The sequence below is a fragment of the Myotis brandtii genome, unplaced genomic scaffold (assembly GCF_000412655.1).
Source record: "Myotis brandtii unplaced genomic scaffold, ASM41265v1 scaffold406, whole genome shotgun sequence".
NCBI classification, from domain to species: domain Eukaryota; kingdom Metazoa; phylum Chordata; class Mammalia; order Chiroptera; family Vespertilionidae; genus Myotis; species Myotis brandtii.
This window is the reverse complement of record NW_005365599.1, coordinates 1,347,584-1,368,361: the sequence shown is the minus strand read 5'-3', so window position 1 is coordinate 1,368,361 and position 20,778 is coordinate 1,347,584. Positions and strand designations below refer to the sequence as shown.

Below are 20,778 nucleotides of genomic sequence, written 5' to 3'. Positions count from 1 at the left end.
GTGCACCTATGGATGAGGACAGTGGGTGGGGAGTGAGGGCTGAGGGTGGGGTGGGAACTGGGTGGAGGGGAGTTATGGTGGGAAAAAAGAGGAACAGATGTAATAATCTGAACAATAAAGATTTAATTAAAAAAATATCCAAGGATTTTTTTTTTTTTAGTATTGATTTCAGAGAGAAAGGTGGCAAGAGAGAAACATCAATGTAGTACTAGTAAGAGAGAAACATCGATCCTTTGCCTCCTGTATGGGTCCCAACCAGGATGGAGCCCACCACCTTTTGGTGTACAGGAAAACACTCCAACTAACTGAGTCCCCTGGCCAGGGCTGAAGTCCCCCTTGTAGAAAGCCCATGATGACCTAGATAACTGATCACTTGAGTCACCCTGCTTTTTTCTTCCTGCACTTTAACTTCTGCTCTTACGTTTTAAATTCACCAATAAGGTGTGAACCCATGAAACCCTATCTTTGACCCCAATAAATTCAAAACCTCTGGTTCCCATTCTTCCTGTGACCTAGTTCCAGGACCTGTAGTAAACTAGCTTTTTTCAAAACTCCCTGAGGGTGTTGCTGAAGTGCATCTTGCAATCATAATAAGGACAAGGCCACAACATTGGCTCTGCTCAGGGAAATATCTGTGGGGGCTGCCACCGCAGTATGGATCCAGGTGAGTGCCTCAGGCATTCCTAGCTGACAGCAGCACTATCATAGGCTGAGAACAACACAAAACACCTCCATAACCTTGATTCTTGAGCTCATGATCACATGTACAAAACTCAGAGAAAGTCTGGCATTGGGAGCTTTGCACCAACTCTGAGAGAACTGAAGAGAAGTAGTTAGCATTTTAACTGTGCTTCATTTTTGCCATGAAGCTAAGAATATTCATCAACTACACCGCACTCTCTGCACACCCCAACCCATTAAGTAAAGAGCAACCAAGAAGGAGAGAGGAAAAAAGGAAAGCAATCAACAGGGAAAGAAGAATTTGTGGTGGCAGAGCAATGGACAACGTTTCTTTTCAAGAGGCCTCTCTATCTGTAATCTCCATACATGACTGAGTCCTGAGATCAACAATCCGGGCCCACTGAGGTTACCATCCTCTCTGGTCTTGAGCTATTTTTATTCTCGATGCTCTAAAAGTTGAGAAGGTGTGAGTTTCATTATTAGCTAACCTCCAGAAAATGAGATCATTAGGGTGCCACGGACTTCACTGCACCTCACCAGCCTGCCTCTGTAGCAGGGGAAGGAACTCTGCTGAATTAATATTCACCTCAGAGCCCGGGATTCCTCTGGTAAAAAAACAACTATTGAAATTCGTGGAAGGGAACTGTGACAACCAGTGACTTTGGCAAGGCTGTGTCCTTTTCAGGATCATCCAGATTTCCCTAACTCAACCAGGTGCTTTTCTTTTTAAATACCATAATTCCACAGTCTTTCTAAAAAAAATGATAATTTTTGATCCTTATCATTTTTTCTGTTGCTCTAGTTTTGAAAGAAATACTTTTACAGAAAAACAATACCCAGATTTCAAACTCTGTGATCTATACCCCCAGAAGACAGAGAGATTCATGTTATCTAAATATCCAATTTTCTTATCTGCTGGAGAATACTTTGTATTTTACCAGTTTGTAGAATTTGAGGACTTTTACCAATAGCACTTTCCTCTGAAGGTATTTCAGGGTTTTTGCTGAGCTGTGGCTAATTCTACAGTGCTCCAAGTGATGACCCATAATTTTTAGGCCCCTCTCATTAGAGAAAGGAGAGTCAGACACCTTGCTAATACTAATCTCAGGCTGCAACCAAAATCAGAAGAAGGATTGAAAAAGTAATCTGAGCTTATGAAAAAATGGTTGTTGTTCTTTGATTGTAGGATCTACAACCTTATTTGATATTATTTTAGAAGTAAGTTTTCTATTTCTATCTAAATTCATTTCTTTGGGAGATGAAACTCCCTCATTATCATATTTCCTAAAACTGAGACTATATGGGCCTCTTAAGCATTGTCCCTACATTATTTCAGAAGCGATGGTAAAGAAATTCATTTTTATTGGCAATTTTAAGCTGTGCTTCATCTTGGCATAAATTTAAGAGTAACATACGTCAACCTGGCTTTTTCCCTTGCACGTCTCTAGCAGCTGGCACAGGCTGTTCTGGAAGGAGGGAGGAGGAAAGCTCTTCACCATGTGAGAGGAGTGTGGTGGGAGCATAATTTACAGAATAAGAGAACTGTGTTCTAAAGTCACTTGAACTTTCTGGACCTCAGTTGCCTGTATAACAGGTAAGAATGAATGGTCTTCATGGAGAATGAGGGGCAAAACAAGAGATTTTCTCAAACTCATGTAGTCACAATTTCCATTTTTACCGTAATTGTAACAAAGTTCAGATGATGTGAAGACAGATTTGTACAAATAGGCACAGATGAGTTAATAGGGAACATTCACATGTGCCTCGAAATGCAGTTATCAATATCTTTGCTCATTAGAGTTAATAACCAACACAAACATTATTTGGAGAATTAGTTATTATTAGCAGTGACAAAAAATAAGCATCTCATTATTGATAGAGGCTGGCACTGTCAGCCTGGGAATCTGACTGACTGCCTCAAAGCCAGCTCATAGATATTAGTTGGTAATAGTATGTGTGTGTTTTTTGTAAAAAGAAAAGTAGGAAACAAGGAAGGAAGGGGGAAAGGAAAGTATTTAGTTTATGTGTCATATGTAAAAAACAAATGTTATTTTTCAAAGAAAAGGATTATATTTTTGTTCTCCAGCTACAATATTATCCACTGTGATATAGTAACATTTGCCTTTGACAGCACAAAAGAACTCCTGGATAGAATCTCCTTCTTTGTAATTTTATTTTACAAGGTCCTGTGCGGAAACAGGCTCATTAGCAAGTAAGTACAGGGGTCAACGGTGAGGGGTCAAGGTGTTCCATGCCAGGGAGTCCATGGTACCTGCTGGAACTCTGTCAGTGTCCCCTCTAGCAGCAGGGTCAGAGTCCGCTGCTGATTTAAGGATTCCTCGTCCCTGCTCCATCTCACACTCAAGATGACGTCAACAGAGTGGGAAGTGGCAATAATAGGAAGGCTGGTTTAGGTGCCTTCTCTGGTTTGGTAGCCAGTATCAAAGGACCCCTGTGGGATCAGGCTTCATGAAAGAAAATAACACCATGAAGAAAGCAGAGCCATCTTAATCATTTCTAGATGGAGATTTCAAAAAAGGTTAAGAAACTATCCCTTCTGTCTGCCCCAGTTGTTCAGATGTGTCCTGAAAATATGTGCTGTGATCTTTAATTTTCTTGATCATAGTTTTCACTTACCAATGAATACTAAAAAAGTAGAAGACAGGCATAAATACTTATTCTATAGAATTTTGTATTCCAAATCATGTCCATCATGTAAGAGAAGTAAAATACCCATTTTCAGTAACCATTATTCAGCACCAGATCCCCTCCAGTTAGAGAAACAAATACTTATTTCAAATGTCTTTATGACTTAAGGCTTCAATAACAACTCATGAGTAGACCAAGGTTTGCTATTATTTAATCTTGGAAGAACACAGAAAGAAAAAGGAAGGGAATGTAGTGGGCAGTGTGGAATGTAGGCAGAATTCCTTTACGTAGCTGGCCACATGTGGTTTTAACAGATGAAGGGGAAACTGACTGGGGCTAAGGTTACATATTTCTGTTCAATAAGGGTATCCATGGTGGTAACTCTCATGGTGACGGTAGTCGTCCTGGTAACCATCCTGGTATCCTTGGTGGTAACTATGGTAACCGTAGCCTGCATACTCATCTTCCGGGCAGCGCATCCCCAGTGACTGCTGAATGGCCATTTCCTGTCTCCGGAGTTGCATCGAATCAATTAAATCATACACGATCACCATGGACCACATTGGGGAAGGATACCAGGATTTTACATTTCCATCTTTTCCAACTAGAAGCATGGAGAAGTATTCAGGGCTCACTTGAAAATAGTTACGTATGTCTTTCACCAAATGGGCTGGTACGTCTTCTCGCTCAACAACAGAGCTCCCTAGAATAGAATTAGAAAAATTATTAGTGGATTAAAGAGAGCACTCAGGAAAACAAAGTGAGAAGAAATCACAGTGAGAATGAAGAGGGGACCCATGATCTATTCTCTTTAGCTCAAGATTCAATTAAAGAAGTTTGCTGGGGTTTTTTCCTACTAAAAATTAAATGTCCCTGCTGTGCACATGATGTCCCCTTTACAGGAATGTTAAAAATATAAAACCAGTCTCTTAATTTAATCCTTGCAAGATCAATTTATTTAAGATTTGTGATTAACGAAGATTATATTGTTTGCATTTCTAAGTTTATTTCCAATTAGCTCAGTTAGTTCTTTGCAATTATAGTTTTTCTTTTGATGCTGTTGTCTGTATTTTTAAAAAGCTTATTTTATTGTCAAAGGTGAAAAACACCAATCATGTAAGCATTGGGTAAATGTATTTGAACTATTGTGATTGACACTGTCCAGCATTGTGCCTGGATTTCATACACATTTTCTCGTGTAAAGAGCATGATCTTGGAAGGAAGGACTGGATATGCCTTCTGAAATCTTTAGTCGCTAGTCATTTTCTTTCAGCTTCTGGGAGCCTTTTAGTATATGTCTTCATCTGTTGAAAGAGAATCAATAAGATATAACCTATGGGCCTCACAGTACCATTGGGAGGATTAAATGAGATAACATAGATGAAAATGCTTTGTAAACCAGTCAAATATTACTAGTTAATAAAGTAAATAGTTTTACTATCATTTATGAGTAATTTTACATTGAAAACAATGTTAGTTTTTTCACTCCACTTCCCCTTCTTCTACACACACACTGTGTGGGCACGCACGCGCACATACGCGTACACACACACACACACACACACACCCTTATGTGCACTGTTTGCATAAAATTCAATATAATTTAATTGTTATAAAAAAACAACACTATACCATTAATCGGGAATAGTTCTAAGACGCCCCCAATTTCCTCTCCAGTGCCTAAAAGCTTCAGAATGGTTATGTGGCGCAGACCTAAGAGAAAAAAGAAAGCCATAGAATTAGGGAAAAGGACTCTAAATCATCTTTTAATTCCAAACACTGGTGTCTGACCATTAAAATCTCTAAGTTTAAAAAGAATATAGAACATAACCTGATTAGGTAGAATAATCTATTTTTAAATTATTCCATAAGAAAATACTTAAATACTTCTACAATTGTAGATTTTTGAGAATTAACAGCATCAGATGTTGTTTGCTTTGGGGGGGTGTTGGTTTTTTTATATTAAAATAGAAGAATTTGCTCTAAAACTGTGACTCTGACTTTATTAAATGACAAAACGAAAATGAAGTCATCAGAACATTAAAATATCTAAGATAATCTAAACTGATTAGTGTTCTGAAAAAAAGTCACATAAACTTACATGGATTGCTTTCAGAAAAAAAAGACTGGAGACCTTATCCATTGTGATTGTTAAAGAAATAATTCTGGCTTCCCCGAATAAAGTTTGTGGCTTAAAAGGCAGGTTCGTATCACTTATTTAGAGGATTCAAAGGGTAGGTCACACTTAGGCAAGCACAGCCTGCTTCCCACCCTCAGCTAAAGTTTCAGGAAGGAGAGGTCATGCCTTGGCAGCTCACTGGAATTCTTTTGAAGATGAAGCACACATGGAGGGACTCGGGAGAAAGAAACAGGAGGGCCAGGCGGCTGCCAATTCATTCTCTCAAGATCTCATGGCTTAGACAAGATTCCAGCCTAGTCAGGGTAATAACCTGGGGCTAATAATATGAGTACTGTCGGTGTTTATTGTCCAGGGGAGAAAACTGAAAGCAGCTTTGGGAGGTCTCTTTTAAGAAGGAGCTTAAAGCAAAGTATTATTTCAAAAAAGTTTTTGTGGTCTTTACTCTCCTCAGAAAAGTAAAACATTCTGTTCTACGTGTTGTTGACTTGTGTTTCCAGAAGGGAAGATCATGAATTTATTCCTGAAACACATGAGTTGTTCACATTTCCTGTATATTGTAAACAAGAGTTTGCCTACAGTAATGTGACTTAGGCTCTATGTGCAGAGGTTAAAAACACCAGCCAGTTTGGCTCAGTGGATAGAGCATTGGCCTTCAGACTGAAGGGTCCTGGGTTCGATTTCATTCAAGGGCACGTACCTTGGTTGCAGGCTCCATCCCTGGCGCTACCTGGTCAGGGCGCATGCAGGAGGCAATCAATTGATTTATCTCTCACACATCAATGTTTCTCTCTCTCTCTTCTGCTCCCTTTCACTCTCTAAAAATCAATGGAAAATATCCTAGGGCCCTAACCAGTTAGGCTCAGTGGATAGAGCACCGGCCTGTGGACTGAAAGGTCCCAGGTTCGATTCAGGTCAAGGGCATGTGCTTTGGTTGCGGGCACATCCCTAGTAGGAGGTGTGCAGGAGGCATATATTTAAATATATATATATCCTAGGGTGGAGGATTAACAAAAAAACAAACAAACAAAACAAACAAACAAAAAAACCCATCACCTAATAGCTGCAGCAAAGATGTCTTTAGAAAATTAACAAGTCATGATTTTATTTATATCCTTATTGTGAAGGGTCATTAACTACTCTAGGAACTTCTGTTTTCTAGCACCAGTGGTAACTATAAATAATTTAAAATATGCTTAAGAATAGTGTCACAATCAAATCTTAAATATGTTGATATAAAGTCTTAAATTTTAACCATGATAATAGGAGCATAAATAAAAACTGAAATGTATTTATAGTTACTAGTTAATTTACAGTTAACTGGTACACAGCAAGGATCCAGGCTCTGTTAGTGCTTTATAAAATTCACCCCTGCCCCTTTAATAAATCAAGTACAGTTGTATAACAAATGATTTCCCTTCCTAACAGAAGACTAAAAATAATGCTGATTCCAATAATAATTTTTTTAAAACAGTGGCTCCTGCTACTTCCCCACACCCAGAACTCTCAAAAACTCTTCCTCTGCAGAGGTATATCTTAAATGAGCCTTCAGTTGTGATTTCCACTTTTGGAATTGCCATTACCTCCGTGGTTCTATGTACTATGCATTTTCCTTTCTAAATATCCACATTCAAAATGATATTAGCTGTATCAGATCACTAGAATAACAATGTTTGGTAAAACACACACATGCGCATTAATTTTCAAAACACTGGGCAATTCACTACAAAAAAAAAGTTCTCTATTACCTGCTTGTCTTAAAAATAAGGTTCTGTTTAACAGATCTCTTGGTGCCCTTTTAAAGGAATGGCAAATTAGTATGATGTGCTTCAATTAATACATTCATTCCCAACACCATTCCTGTTGTACAAAAGACATGGAATTTGTGAAGTATCCAGAATTACCTAAGCAATTGATGAGTATCATAACTTAGGTAAATGATGATAGATATGGTCTTGAGACATATATATGACATAATACAGATCACTGAAAGTAAAGCAGCAGGTATTTTCAAACACTTTAATGAAGAACCTGAGAGGAGAGAATATTGAGAGAGAAAAAATAGATCCCAGTTGACTAAGGCTCCAGTCTGAAAGCAACTTTATACTCAATATAACTGAGTAAGTGTCTGGGAATCTACAGTCTGGACTGGGGGACATTTGAATGAGCTAAGCTTCTATGTTTCATTTTGGAGTTGAGCAGGAAGAGAGTGGTGTGGGAAGGCAGAGATGACGAGGCTTCCCACTCACCAAAATTGCATGCCTGACCACTGAGGGCCGAGAGCTGCTGTGAATAGGCCCAGTCTTCATCATTAGGAGCAGAGATCACCAGCAACCGCCTCCTCCATCGGAATCTGGAAAAGAAGCAGGAGGCCACAATGACTGCTTCGAACAATAGAGGCTATAGTGTAAGGAAGCAGGGTCACTTTGGCTGTTGGTATTTTCCTATGCCCAGAATAAAAAGCACTGACTCAGAAACACCTCATAGCTCTTCAAAGCCATTAAACTGCATTTGCACATTCTTGCACTTTTTCTGTTGTAACTTCACAGTCTGCTTACTGTGGCATTTGCATGGTATGTCAGGCATGAGTTTGGCCACTATGTCTGATGAAGTCACTCAGGAAGAGACACAGCTCTCAGATGCAATGAGGACTGGCCAAAATTGTATGTCCTATTGTAGCAACAGAAATAAGGAATCTGATCTCATTTCTATGTGGAATCCAATGAACAAAATAAGCTGACAAATAAAATAGGACCAGTGGCATGGAAACTTGGAACAGACTGATGAATCTCAGAGGGAAGCAGGGAAGGGGAGCGGGGAGAGATTAGTCAAAGACCTTACATTGCATATATACATTACCCATGGACACAGAGAACAGGGTGATGAAGGATTAGGGTGGGGCGGGAACTGAGTAGAGGGGGGCAATGGGGGAAAATTGGGACATCTGTAATACTCTCAATAGTAACTATTTTTTTAGAAAGGAATCAGAAGGGGACTGAGGAAAATTCAAGTTCAAGTAGAGTTCCCTAGGGCTTGGAGCAGGTTAAGAAATAATTATATGAATGGGAAATAGAATAGGAAAAGAGAACTGAATTTTAAGTAGGTGACAGGAAGAAGGAAAATGGGGAAGTGGCTCAAAGGGTCAAGGAGGATTCCTGGCAAAACAAAGCTTTATTTACCTTCCTCAGTATCTAATGGTTTCTCCAGAAGCAAGCACAGTTCTAAAATGTACCCTATCCCATTAGTAAGAACCAACACTTATAAAATACCCCTATGAACTAGAATGGAACTTAACCTATAGCCATAGGATTTTAGAATATACTAGAGGCATGAAAATTAGTGCACTCGAGGGGTCCCTCAGCCTGGCCTGCAACCTCTTGCAGTCCGGGGCCCCTCAGGGGATGTTTGACTGACAGACAGACATACCTCTGGCAGCCCGGGAGCCCTTGGGGGATGTCCGACTAACAGCTTAGGCCCGCTTCCCCCAGGGAGTGGGCCTAAGCCATTAGTCAGACACCCTTAGTGCTGCAGCTGAGGCGGGAGAGGCTCCCGCCACCGCCGCTGCACTGGCCAGCCATGAGCCGGCTTTGACTTAGCGGCGCTCCCCCTGTGAAAGTGCACTGACCATGAAGGGGCAGCAACTGTGTTGAGCTTCTGCCCCCTGGTGGTCAGTGTGTGTTATAGCGACCAGTCATTCCTGGTCATTCTGCTGTTAGGGTCAATTTGCATATTACCCTTTTAGTATATAGGACTAGAGGCACGGTGCATGAAAATTCGTGCACTCAGGGGGGCGTCTCTCAGCCCAGCCTGCACGCTCTCACAATCTGGGACCCCTCAGGTAGGGTCCAGTCCCATCACAGCATGGCTCCAGTTCCCCGGAGTCTGCAGGTGGGGGGAGGGACCAAGATTCCCAGATCACAGCATAGCTCTGGCTCCCTAGAGCCTGCGGGTGGCGGAAGGGACCAAAAGGTCAATCCGGCCGAAACCGGTTTGGCTCAGTGGATAGAGCATCGGCCTGCGGACTGAAGGGTCCCAGGTTCGATTCTGGTCAAGGGCATGTACCTGGGTTGCGGGCACATCCCCCGTAGGAGATGTGCAGGAGGCAGCTGATCATTGGTTCTCTCTCATCGATGTTTCTAACTCTCTATCTCTCTCCCTTCCTCTCTGTAAAAAATCAATAAAATATATTTTAAAAAAAAGAAAAAGAGGTCAATCCGATCACAGCATGGCTCCGGTTCCCAGAGCCTGAGGACCGGGGGTAGGGAACAAGAGACCAGTCTGATGGCAGCATGGCTCTGGTTCCCCAGAGCCTGCGGGTGGGGGGAGGGACCCAGAGGCCAGTCTAATGGCAGCATGGCTACGTTCCCACAGCTCCCTCACACTGCCACACTGTGGGTGGCCAGGGCCCACAGCTCCCTCCTGCTTCCGCGCCACAAGCATCCTGGACCCAGGACTGACTCCCGCCGTGCCAGCCGGGACCCTAGTCTGGTGTTCAGTCGTCTGTCCAGATGTTTAGGTTGTGACAGATCCTGGCTCTTTATATATTATGATAGTAAACTTGTTTTTGCTATTATAGCTCCAACACAGTAGATAGTGGGAAAAGCCAGGAAACCTTTGTCACTGCTACTTTTGGGGTTCCTGAAGCACATCTCTCAATTCATCTGAGTCTCAGTTTTTCCTTATCTCTAGAATCAAAAATAGCATCTACTTCAAAGAGGTGTTATAAGAACTAAACCAGAGCTCAGGAATGTAAGTTGCCCATGTGATGACATGGATATAGATGGTGTCTTCACCTGCAGCTCCTATATGTCAAAGTGTGTCCATTAACAGGCCTTGGACATTGTCTATCACACTGCCATACGATAAGGATCTAACCCTTGTGTTTGTATCATTTTACAGCTCACTTGCATCTACACCATATGTGTTCCTCGTTAGTCAGTGAGCACACCATGTATTGTCTCCATTTTATAGATGACAAAATGAAGCTTAGAGAAGTGAAGTAACTTGCCTAGCTAGTAAATCTAAGAGGTGGTAGCAAAATACAGATTTATCTGGCTCCCAGGCCTTGGTATCCCTCACCTACCACCGTCAGTGATCCTGATGCTTGGCTGGTGCTGCCAGGGTCCCTGAGAGGGGAGGAGGGAGAGAGCGTGAGCAGAGCGTATGCAGCCAAGCGGCAACAGTACGGAGTTGTCTCAAATTCCGCCTTCACCGGAGAAGGGGTTTTGCTTTCTGCCTCCAGTGTAGGCAACTGTGGGCTGTGAGTGTACTCACGGAGCTGGAAGCCAGCTTATTTTATTCATTGCTTCTCTCCCTGTGCCCCTTCTAGCCTCAGAGTGAACATGAGAGTTTTCAACCCAAAGAAAATGGCCTCTTGGGGGAATAGTGGTTTGGGTGAATGAGAGAAAATGATAGTCTGATGAAATACAACCTCTGAATAGATGCCTGGAGCAAGGCTCGCCAAGAATTGCTTGCTGTGACATTACATTCGCTTCCTTTGCTTGTTTTTCTTCAAAGGGAAAGAAAAACTAAAATCTCCACTGAGGATAGGGAGATGAATGTGTTTGGCATGGAAGAGCAGAGAGGAGCATCTGAGACGGCCCAAGGTTTCCTGGGAAAAGGACCAGTGACTGCTGTCGGATCACAAACACGGTCTCCTGCACACTCCCTGCTTCCTTAGGAGACATGCCAGATCAGCGCTGCGCCCCGACCCCTCAGCCAGCATCCAAACCAGGCCAGCCACCCTGGCCTCACACAGAGCCTAAGGTGTCCTGCAGGGAGCTATTTTGGGTGAGGTATATTTTGACTTGTTTACCTGTGTGCACTGCTGTCGGCTGTCCTGATTGCAGAGGGATGGGGTCTGAGACTCCGTGTCCCAGACACACCAAGAGAAGGTCATTTCCCCTAAGGAATGATTTTTCTTCTCCCACAGCCCTTCACAGGAAGATAAAAGCCCCCAACTCGACACTGAAGGAAATAGCGCCCATAGGATGTAACAAAAGATGTGTGTGCGTGATCCAGATCCTTATTCTGGACAACTTGTTTTTTCTGTCACTTTAGCTTCTCAGTAAATAAAATTATATGAGCTATGGATGTGTTTGCTTCTCTTAACCAAAATTAGTGTGCATTTGCCTACTCTTTGGGGCTTCTGTGTCAGAGAAAAGTAATTATAGACTGAACAAAATTAGTGTCGCTAAAGGTTAGACTGGCTTAGAGTCTGGTCAGCTGAAACCAGGCTTTATAGACCCACCAACAACTCAGCAAATCTGAAGGAAAATTCCCATTTGGATACTGATTTATTTATATAACTTTTAGTTTAAAATTTTTTTTTTTCAGTTCTCTTCGCCTGGGTTTTAATACTGAGGTATTTGCTAAGTCTCCTTTTCTCACCTCTCCTCACCTCTCTCTTGATGACAAAATTCTCTTACTAGGAGTTAATTAACTGGTCCTAATACTACTAATAGCTTGCATTTATTGATTGTTCACTTTGTGCTAGATTCTGGGCCATCATTACCTTTAGTATTGATTTTACCTTTTATAACAACCTTAAGAATAGATACACTTATTACCCTCATTTTTAAATGAGAAAACTAAAACACAAGAGGTTAAATAATCAGCCCAAGATCACCCAACTAATAAGTGGAGAAACCAGAAATTAAACTCTGGGCTGTCTTTCTCATGCCTTTAAGTAATAGACTATTGGACTTTAATTTTTAAGACCAATGATAATGATCAGCACAGTGATTTCTAAGTTGTGACCACAGTCATGTACACCCATAGAATATTCAAATTATGATCATATATCATTCTGAATATCCATAAGAAATGTACGTTCCTGAAATAGTAATAAATATAAGAGCCCACAGGGGCTCTTACATTATAAAGAAAATATAATTACATACTGTAGGACCCCATCCAGCTCAAAAGACTTTAGATACAAAATGTATGTATAAGTCTTAAGAATCAAAGACAAAACTAATTCAAATAGGTGACCAATGTGGATGAGCATTGCAAGATTGTGAGTGAAAAAAATTGAGATAATGTCAGATTTCCTTTTCAGGTTTAAAACCCATTACATAGTGATTATAAAAAAAACATTCTGCCTGGGGATGGTAAGAAGAAGACCTCATGATATCTGCAGCTGATAGTGTCATGGCTGGCCCAAATCCTTGGTTATAAATAACATCTGTGATAACTGTCTGTTCTAGAGGTTGGGCAACCTGAGTTTACTAGGATGGTTCAGAAAGTATGCGTCTTTTAGTCCTGATTTAGAATTAAAAAGAGAATGTTTTCAAAGAATCAAAGTAATAAAATAATGTATATTTCTAAGAAGATCCTGGTTTTCTTTATATAATTTATGTTCTTGTAAAACTTAAGATAATTTGACTTAATAAAATGACATCCTTAAAATTCAAAAGTAGAATGTGTAATTGAGTAATAGTTGTAAATGTATGGTTTTAAGTGAAAATCTCACTAAGTGTACACAGTTATTGGAACATATGAGAGAACTTTAGATTCACTTTGTTTACAAGATTAACTTATTAAACTTATGGGTCATTTAAGTTCTCTGAAATTCTTTGTTTATTTCAAGTAATTAAAATAAATATAATAAATGTGGAATATCTGAAATAATGAAGTTGTTTAATAACTGAGTTTTTAAGCAAGGTCAAATATTATCAAAGCCCCTTAAAACTGTAGGTAAAATTTCCTAAGTTATAAATAGAACTAGATGCCCAATGCACGAAATTTGTACACAGGTAGAGTCCTAAGCCTGGCCAGTGATCAGGGCCAATCAGGACCTTCTGGCTGCCAGCTGGGGCCTTCCATGATCAGGGCCTTCTGGCTGCCAGCTGAGGCCTTCCATCATTCCACACCGCCCCCTGGTGGTCAGCACACGTCATAGTGAGTGATTGAACTCCCAGTCTCCCGGCCAAACTCCTGGTCTCCCGGTCGAACTCCCGAGGGGACAATTTGCATATTTGGCTTTTATATATATAGAATATAAGACTTAAAAGTCTAACTTAAATGTTTAAGGGAGAACTAAGATTAAAAGCAAACTTTTAAAGAATCTTTTCTACAAGGAAAGAAGGAAAGAAGGAAGGAGAAATGGAAAGAAAAGGAAAATATACTTTTTAAAAAAACTCCTTGAGAACAACCATAAGCTCTTATTCTTCTTCTTCTAAGTCACTGCCATCTACAGGGATGACCTGGGATCAGAAGTTGATGTTTTAGTGGCCCCAGGACTGAACAAGAAGCCATTTGCCTGTGGATTCCTAGAGCCTTTTCTCAGCCGAGAGAGTGGCATTAAGGCTGAATTGAGTGTCTGGTCCTGTGGAGGCATGCACTTGCCATCTCTATTCCACGTCCTTGCACTGCACTGAAAATCTGGGTGAAGGAAGAACCTCAGATTCCTTTTAGCTTTGAAATCCTGGGGTTTTAGGATGATCTTCTTTCACTTCAAACTCTGGGCCTCTGGGTTCAAGACTAAAAATCATTCATTTCATATTTCCAAAAGGACTATCGGATAAGAATATGGACTTTGGTAGCCAGGTTATCCCGGGGCCACGGGTCCTAGAGCTGACACTAGCTGAGTGATGAGAGAAAGTTACCTAATCTCCATGATGTTTAATCTGCAACATAACAATAGTTATAGTATATAGGTCCCTGGATCTTTGTGAAGACTAAACCCACAAAAGAAGGTGAAGTGCTTGACACAGAGGTGAGCATACAGGAAGTGATCACAGCAACCTTGGGATAGATGTAGGGCTACTTACTATCTTTATTCTCATTTGTCCCTGAGAGATTTTTAATTAAGAAACATAGGGGCAAAATAGCTAGTAAATTGCAGATCCAAAACTTAGATGAATGTTAAGTCCTATGCGCTTTACACTTCATCAGGTTATCTCCTAAGAGGCCCACGCTTCCTGAATCTAGAGGAAGTCAGATTATCATTTACACATCATAGAATTCTTGATTCTCTGACTTGCTGATGGAGAATGTGCTTTATAGATACAAGTTAGGAAGTTCTGCCTGGAGTGAAACACAGTTAACACCGAGCCTCCAAGCAAAGGCTTGCTCCATTTCAGGAGCCCCTCAGCCACACGATTCAGTTTGGGTGAGCCTACTTGTTGTAGGTGGAATTGGTGCAGCTTTGTACCTCCTAGGGCCCCAAAGGCCCTATAGAATTTTTATCCAACATGCAGGAAGGGATAGGGAAGGAACGACATGAAGAGATTTTTTTTTTACATTCTTTTCTGTGTGTACAGAAAAGAGCTTCCCTACAACAGTTTACAATAAACAGCCCTCCCCAGGGAACCAGGGAGCTGAGTCAAAAAGATTGCTCCTTCTGAGGTCCTGGTAGGGCTTTTGTTTTCTCTGCAGAATTGGAAGGAAGCAGAAAATCAAGCACAGTGTTCCAAATCCTGTTTGAAACTAGAAGGGGCCTAATAAATAAATACGTAAAATACAATTGTTGTATACAAAGCCCTCCAAATTCACTGACTGAATAAAGTAACCCTCACAGGGTAGAATTCTGTATTTTGTGCCCAAAAAAGGAGCAGAAAAGATTTATCCAAAGCCATTAAATCAACATTCAAGCTTGCAGCTGACCCCAGCCAGCCTTGTGACCAGAGCTACTTCCGACAAGGCAAAGACTAAGCCCAGTAGCCAGAGGGCTGGGAAGCAGACAGACCTTTCACCAGGGAAGGTCGCTCTCTGCACACGTCTGCTCTGTGCTTCCTGGGCGTTTTCATTAGCTCACCCAGAACACATTCCCGCCTGTCTCCTCGAAGACTCCAAAGGTGATGTACCTGGATAGGAAGTTCTCCAGTGACTGCTTCTTGTCTTCCTTGCAAACAATGCCCTCCTTCTTCTGTTTTTCCATGTCTTTGATTCGGGACTGGAAAGTATCGATCAGATCAAACACAGACTTCATTGCTATAGGCACCTCATAGTATTGCTGTTTAAGAAAGAATAGAAAGTATATAATGTATAAGTGTGTTTCTTTCCTCTGCTCAGAGTATAGGGATCCCAGGAGAACTCAAGGGAATTCTGAAAAAATCAGAGCCTGGAGGGCTCAGTGCCTTAGAAACTCTCTCCTGTAATAGTACCTCTGTTGATGTTATCAACTTCAGAATCCATGAGACAACCGCCGCTTACCTTTTATGAGGATTGCTTCTCAACTGCACTCCTTTTATTGGAAAGGGTCCATGCCTCCTTCACCACACATATCCTAAGTTCACTTCCCTACTTCTGGGACTAAACTGGTTCCTGTTCACTACACAACTGGCGAGGAAGTGAGAAATGCTATATCTAACGCAGGAATGGAATAACATGTTAGAATATTCTATCTGAGCAATAAGGGTAATTGTCTACCAGAAGTGGACCTGTTATTTGGCCATTAGGAATCTGCATAGACTCTTTATGATTCCCAGAGATTATTTTATTGAGTGACCATCACTTAAAATTAGGTCGTTTTCTTATGTATTCTCAGAAAAGAATTGGGATACAATTCAAGGATAATGAAATTAAATTTGCTGGATCATTCTTGTCTGGACTTACAACAGCAACCTAAGATGGATTTGGAGGCTGGCTGAGCATAAACAGCATACATTAAGGACATGGCCTGTAGCTACATAGGCTCTCAGTGGGAAATTAGGTCAACCAGAGGATGTGAAAGCTGGCAGAAACCTTAGGGATTATCTAAGATTAGAGGTCAGCTGCACAAGTACAAGAAGAATTAATGAAGGGAACTCTTTCTAGATCCAGAAAAATACTTCCGGTTGAATCATTTGTATGGATAGCCCAGGCAGACTTTTTCCTGATGATTTTCACATAAGCATGATATACTCTCAGTACACTCGAATGGCTAGAACAGTGGGCTCTGGAGCAAGTCTGTATAGATATGAAGTCCAATGCTAACTGGGTGACTTGTGCAAGATACTTAACCAACCTGGACCTCTGTTTATTCCTCTGTAAAATAAAAGTAATTCTTGTTTTTTATCTTAGATATGTAAGATAAAGGTTATCAATAGTTAAGGTGAGTGCCTGGCATAAGGAAAGCACTCAACAAAGTTAGCTATTTTTGTTATTTTTAAAAATGATTCTTCATAGTTCAGAACCTTTGTCCCCAAGCATATGAACAAAGTAGGTATAAAATCTGACTGTCTTGTCCATATTCGATCAGGAGTTAAACTTGTAGGTCCTTCCTAAGTAGACCTATGTCAAATCTGGTTGTCTTGAAGGCAGAGGCCAAATACTCTTTATCTTTATCCCCAGGGCCTGGCACACCATGGCTATTCAACAAGTGTCTAATGAATGCAAGACATTGATGTTACAGAAGAATTTAGTCTGAGTGAAATAAGTGGGGCATAGGGGGTCATCCAACCCAGTCTTTTTCAGAGACCACATTTCTGGACACAAATTCTATAGACCAACATGGAATATTTGGACCATATCACAATTTTCCCATTTATAAAATAACTAGAGGACCAGTGCACAAATTCATGCACCAGTGGGGTCCCTCAGCCTGGCCTGCGGGATCAGGCCAAAACCGGCTCTCTTGACATCCCCTGAGGAGTCCCGGCTTGTGACACGGTGCAGGCCAGGCCAAGGGACCCCACCAGTGCATTATTGGGGCTGGGGAGGGACTGCGGGAGGGCTCCAGGGTGTGTCCTGCCCATCTCGCTTAGTCCTGATCGGCCCAACTCCAGCAGCAAGCTCACCTACTGATTGGAGCATCTTCCTCCAGGTGGTCAGTGCACAGCATAGCAAGCGGTTGAGCAGCCTTAGCATATTATTAGCATATTATGCTTTGATTGGTTGAATGGCCCACTAGTCGACTGGACAATTAGCATATTAGGCTTTTATTATATAGGATTTGTGTTCACTCATATCTATTAGACTCAGTGACAAAAAAATTCAGAGTTGCTGTTGTAAGGAATGGCTCCACATTATCCAAATCAGGAACCCATACCTTGACTCTGAGGTCCACGTCTGTTAGCACCATGAAGAAGTCATCATAGGTCATTCCATACTCTCTCCTCAGCTCGCTGATGAGATGCTGGTCTACCAAGTCCTCATCATCCACCACTTGCATGGGTTTCTCATTATCTTAAAGCAAAGGAAATGTAAATAAATATGGTGTGACAAGATAGAAATCAATAGGAACAAATGGGTAGAAGCTCTGGGCCTCCATCCAGAGTTAATTAGAACAGCTTTCATTAGTTGCACATATTTGACTAACATTTGGTTTAAATAAAAGTTTACAAAGTGAATAAATAAATACAGAAATGAATGAATAAATAAATTCATTTTGAAAATCACTCTTCTAAAGATAACCAAGCTCCATCTCTGCCCACCTTGGTTAAAGTAAATCATTAGGAGCAAAATGAGAGACTGCTGAGCCATCCCTGCAAGAAGACTGCCACCTCACCCAGAATGAGTCATTACCCTAACTCACCAGGGAAGTAAACAAGGTACTTTTAAGTTTTATTTAATTTTAAAATTTATTTTAGTTTTAGCTATTTATTTAAGTCTAAAATCTGGGTCTGTTTCTCCCTCTTATTATAGAATCACTTTGGGAATCAGTGAACCATGTCATTGCGATAGAGAAAAAGGAAAAGTCCATGTTCAAACCTAGTATCAAGTTCATTTTGGCTCCAGAAAAAAGTCAAGCTATTCATAATCCAAATTTTGCAAGTGAATATAATTTTAAGAAGAGTGTTACTGAACTTATGGGAGTTTTAACCATTATCTATTTTTTTTCAAATATTAAGTCTTAAAAATAAATTATTATAATTCAGAATGGTTCCTGAAGGTGCCACTGGGTTAATAGGAAGTATGAACATGACAACTCCTATGTCTGGAAAGCCTTTTGAAAATGATAGGACAGCTTTATTTACTTCTTCTCTCCCATACAAGTCACAGTGTTTCCTTCAACTCTACTAGAATTTTTATCTGCAAAATAATCCCCTGTATTTTTTTAAAATGTAAAAAATTAAACTTAACAAATATGTGATTAATAGATATATTAGTGAAGAGAATCTATCAGTTATTATTAACATTGCTACCCAATGAATTGTAGTGCAGTAGAAACAACCATAATTTTGTAGATACTGAAATTATATAGCTTGAGTACAATTGACCATCACTCTTGTATTTATTTTTTTAAAGGGACAATTATAATTTAACTATTACTTTTGTTTATTTGATTAGTTTCATTGAAAGTATATAAACAAGAAACTTGATTTCTCCCAAGTAGATCAAAATGAGAGAGGAAATAATCTCTTTTCCTTCCCAAATCATAACAGTTCTTCATGGAGGTGGTTCAAAGGCATGGAACCTACATGAGGGCCAAGCACTGTCTACAAAATGAAAAACAATAGACCTCATACATATAAACTATTTTAGATGCACATTTTGCTCTCATTCATAAAACATAAATCAATGTAAAAGAATTGCTAGATTTATGTTATTGTTTTTTATTTATTATTGGTATACCTCATTGAGTAAAAAAACCTAGTTGCAGAATAAAATGTATAGTATGACTTTATTCTTCATTGAAAGGAAACAAGACAAAAGATAATACATCCACATGTGAATATGCACAGGAAAAGGTCTAGCTGGACATACAGCTGTTAACAATGGTTGTGAGGAGAAGACGAATTTGTCATCCCAAAATATGCCTTTTTTGGGATATTGACTATTTTAAGCTGGTTATTTTTAAGAAATGAGACTCAGGAAGAAGTTTTTACCTTCTCCCTGAAGAATTTAGACAGAGAGCCTGCTCCAGGAAGAGAGATATTATCATAGATAAATATAGTTTAATATAAACTAGGTGTGATGGAAATGAAGGAACCTAGTTAGGCCTGTTTGATCAGTCTTTTCTGGGTCCCATTGTTAAAATTGGCCCAACAAAAGTTTGTTTGTCAAAAGTTTGCTTTACCATCTTCATGTAAATTGCCTTCCTGCACTTTGAAGTCTCAAACCACACCTGCTCAATTTGTCCCTGGTTCCTGTATTCATATGAACCCTTGTATGTACATAAGTAATAAGTTTGGTCATTTTATCCTGTTAATCAGTCTCTAGTTACTTTGATTATCAGGACTTAAGAACTTAGAAGGATAGAAGAAAAATTATTTTTCTGCTCCTACAGTTGCCTCTGGAGAGTGGGGAGAGGGAGGGTAGAAACTTTCATTGTTTACTCTATGCATGTCTATATTATTTACATTTTAACATGGAACATATTTTACTTTGTGATTAGAAATAATTAATAACTAGAAAAATATCATTTAAAAACTGATTTTCAAAATGCCCTTAACAATTTCTTTTCTGATTCTAAGATTTTACAAACCAGATTTTATCTCGAACTTAGGAATTACTACTTTTAATTCCCAACACACATTCATTTTTGTTTTTGTTCATTAAACAAAATATTTGTCTCTAGTGTCCTGAACTGATTCTGTTTTGGGTGCTGGATTCAGAAATAAGTATTCTTGGACAGAGTTCAAGTTCCTAATCAGAATAAAAAGTAGACTATTAGCATTTACCTAACAGATAAAATCACAAAAACCATTGAGTGGCTGAGACAGAAGGAAGCTGGAGATTATAGCAGATTTTAAAAATGGTCCCAATTCTCCACCCCTCCCTGTACCTACTACACTCTGCCCAGTAACTGCAGCTCCCTGTTATGGTGTATGGGCTGAACTCTCCTGCTTTTTGATTTTGAACTCATCTGACTTGCTTTGTTAGCACAAGTAACACAAATAGAAGCTAGAAGTGAGTTTGCACATTTGGAATTGCTCTTGCCTCGACCATTGCCATGATTACATATCCACACCAGACTTCTAGAGAATAAGTCAAGTCAAGTTACTCTGGTCTCATCCCAGGAAGGGCTATCCCAGATCAGCTGGCATGACACCTAACCTTTATGCAAGCCCAGTCAAGATCAGCAGAACCACCTAACCAACTTGTAGCTGACTGAAAATACATAAGCAAGCCTAGCCAAGCCAAGCCCAGGTCAGCTAAACCCTACAAACTTGTAACTAAATGAATATTTAATGGTGTATGCCAGTGAGGTGTGTGGGTCTTTATTACGTAGCCTTATTGTGGCACTAGATAACTGATACGGACATTTTCAACCCAGACACATTATTGAGGTTGAAACTAAGAAACAGTATGTAGTGCATGCTGTAGTGTGCAGTCCAGATCCTACTTTCAGACTAAGTCTGCTGTGAATGTTAATAGCTGAGTCCTTCTAAAAGTGCTCGTCTTAAAAAATAGCTGCCTTGCTCTAAGTTACACCCATACTA

At 40.2% G+C, this 20,778-nt stretch overlaps 1 protein-coding gene across 1 annotated transcript in view; it reads right to left on the bottom strand.

Moving 5' to 3' along the window:
• Positions 1 to 3,519: 3,519 nt before the first annotated feature.
• The window catches only part of CCDC80 (coiled-coil domain containing 80), a 36,888-nt gene continuing 19,629 nt past the window's right edge, over positions 3,520 to 20,778 (bottom strand). Inside the window, exons 5-9 of the mRNA XM_005873338.2 lie at positions 17,442 to 17,578; positions 15,277 to 15,425; positions 7,717 to 7,820; positions 4,963 to 5,043; positions 3,520 to 4,033 (exon numbers count right to left, since the gene is read on the bottom strand). Coding sequence (XP_005873400.1) covers positions 3,687 to 4,033; positions 4,963 to 5,043; positions 7,717 to 7,820; positions 15,277 to 15,425; positions 17,442 to 17,578 — 818 coding nt within the window. The 3' untranslated portion in view covers positions 3,520 to 3,686. The remainder of the gene's footprint in view (positions 4,034 to 4,962; positions 5,044 to 7,716; positions 7,821 to 15,276; positions 15,426 to 17,441; positions 17,579 to 20,778) is intronic.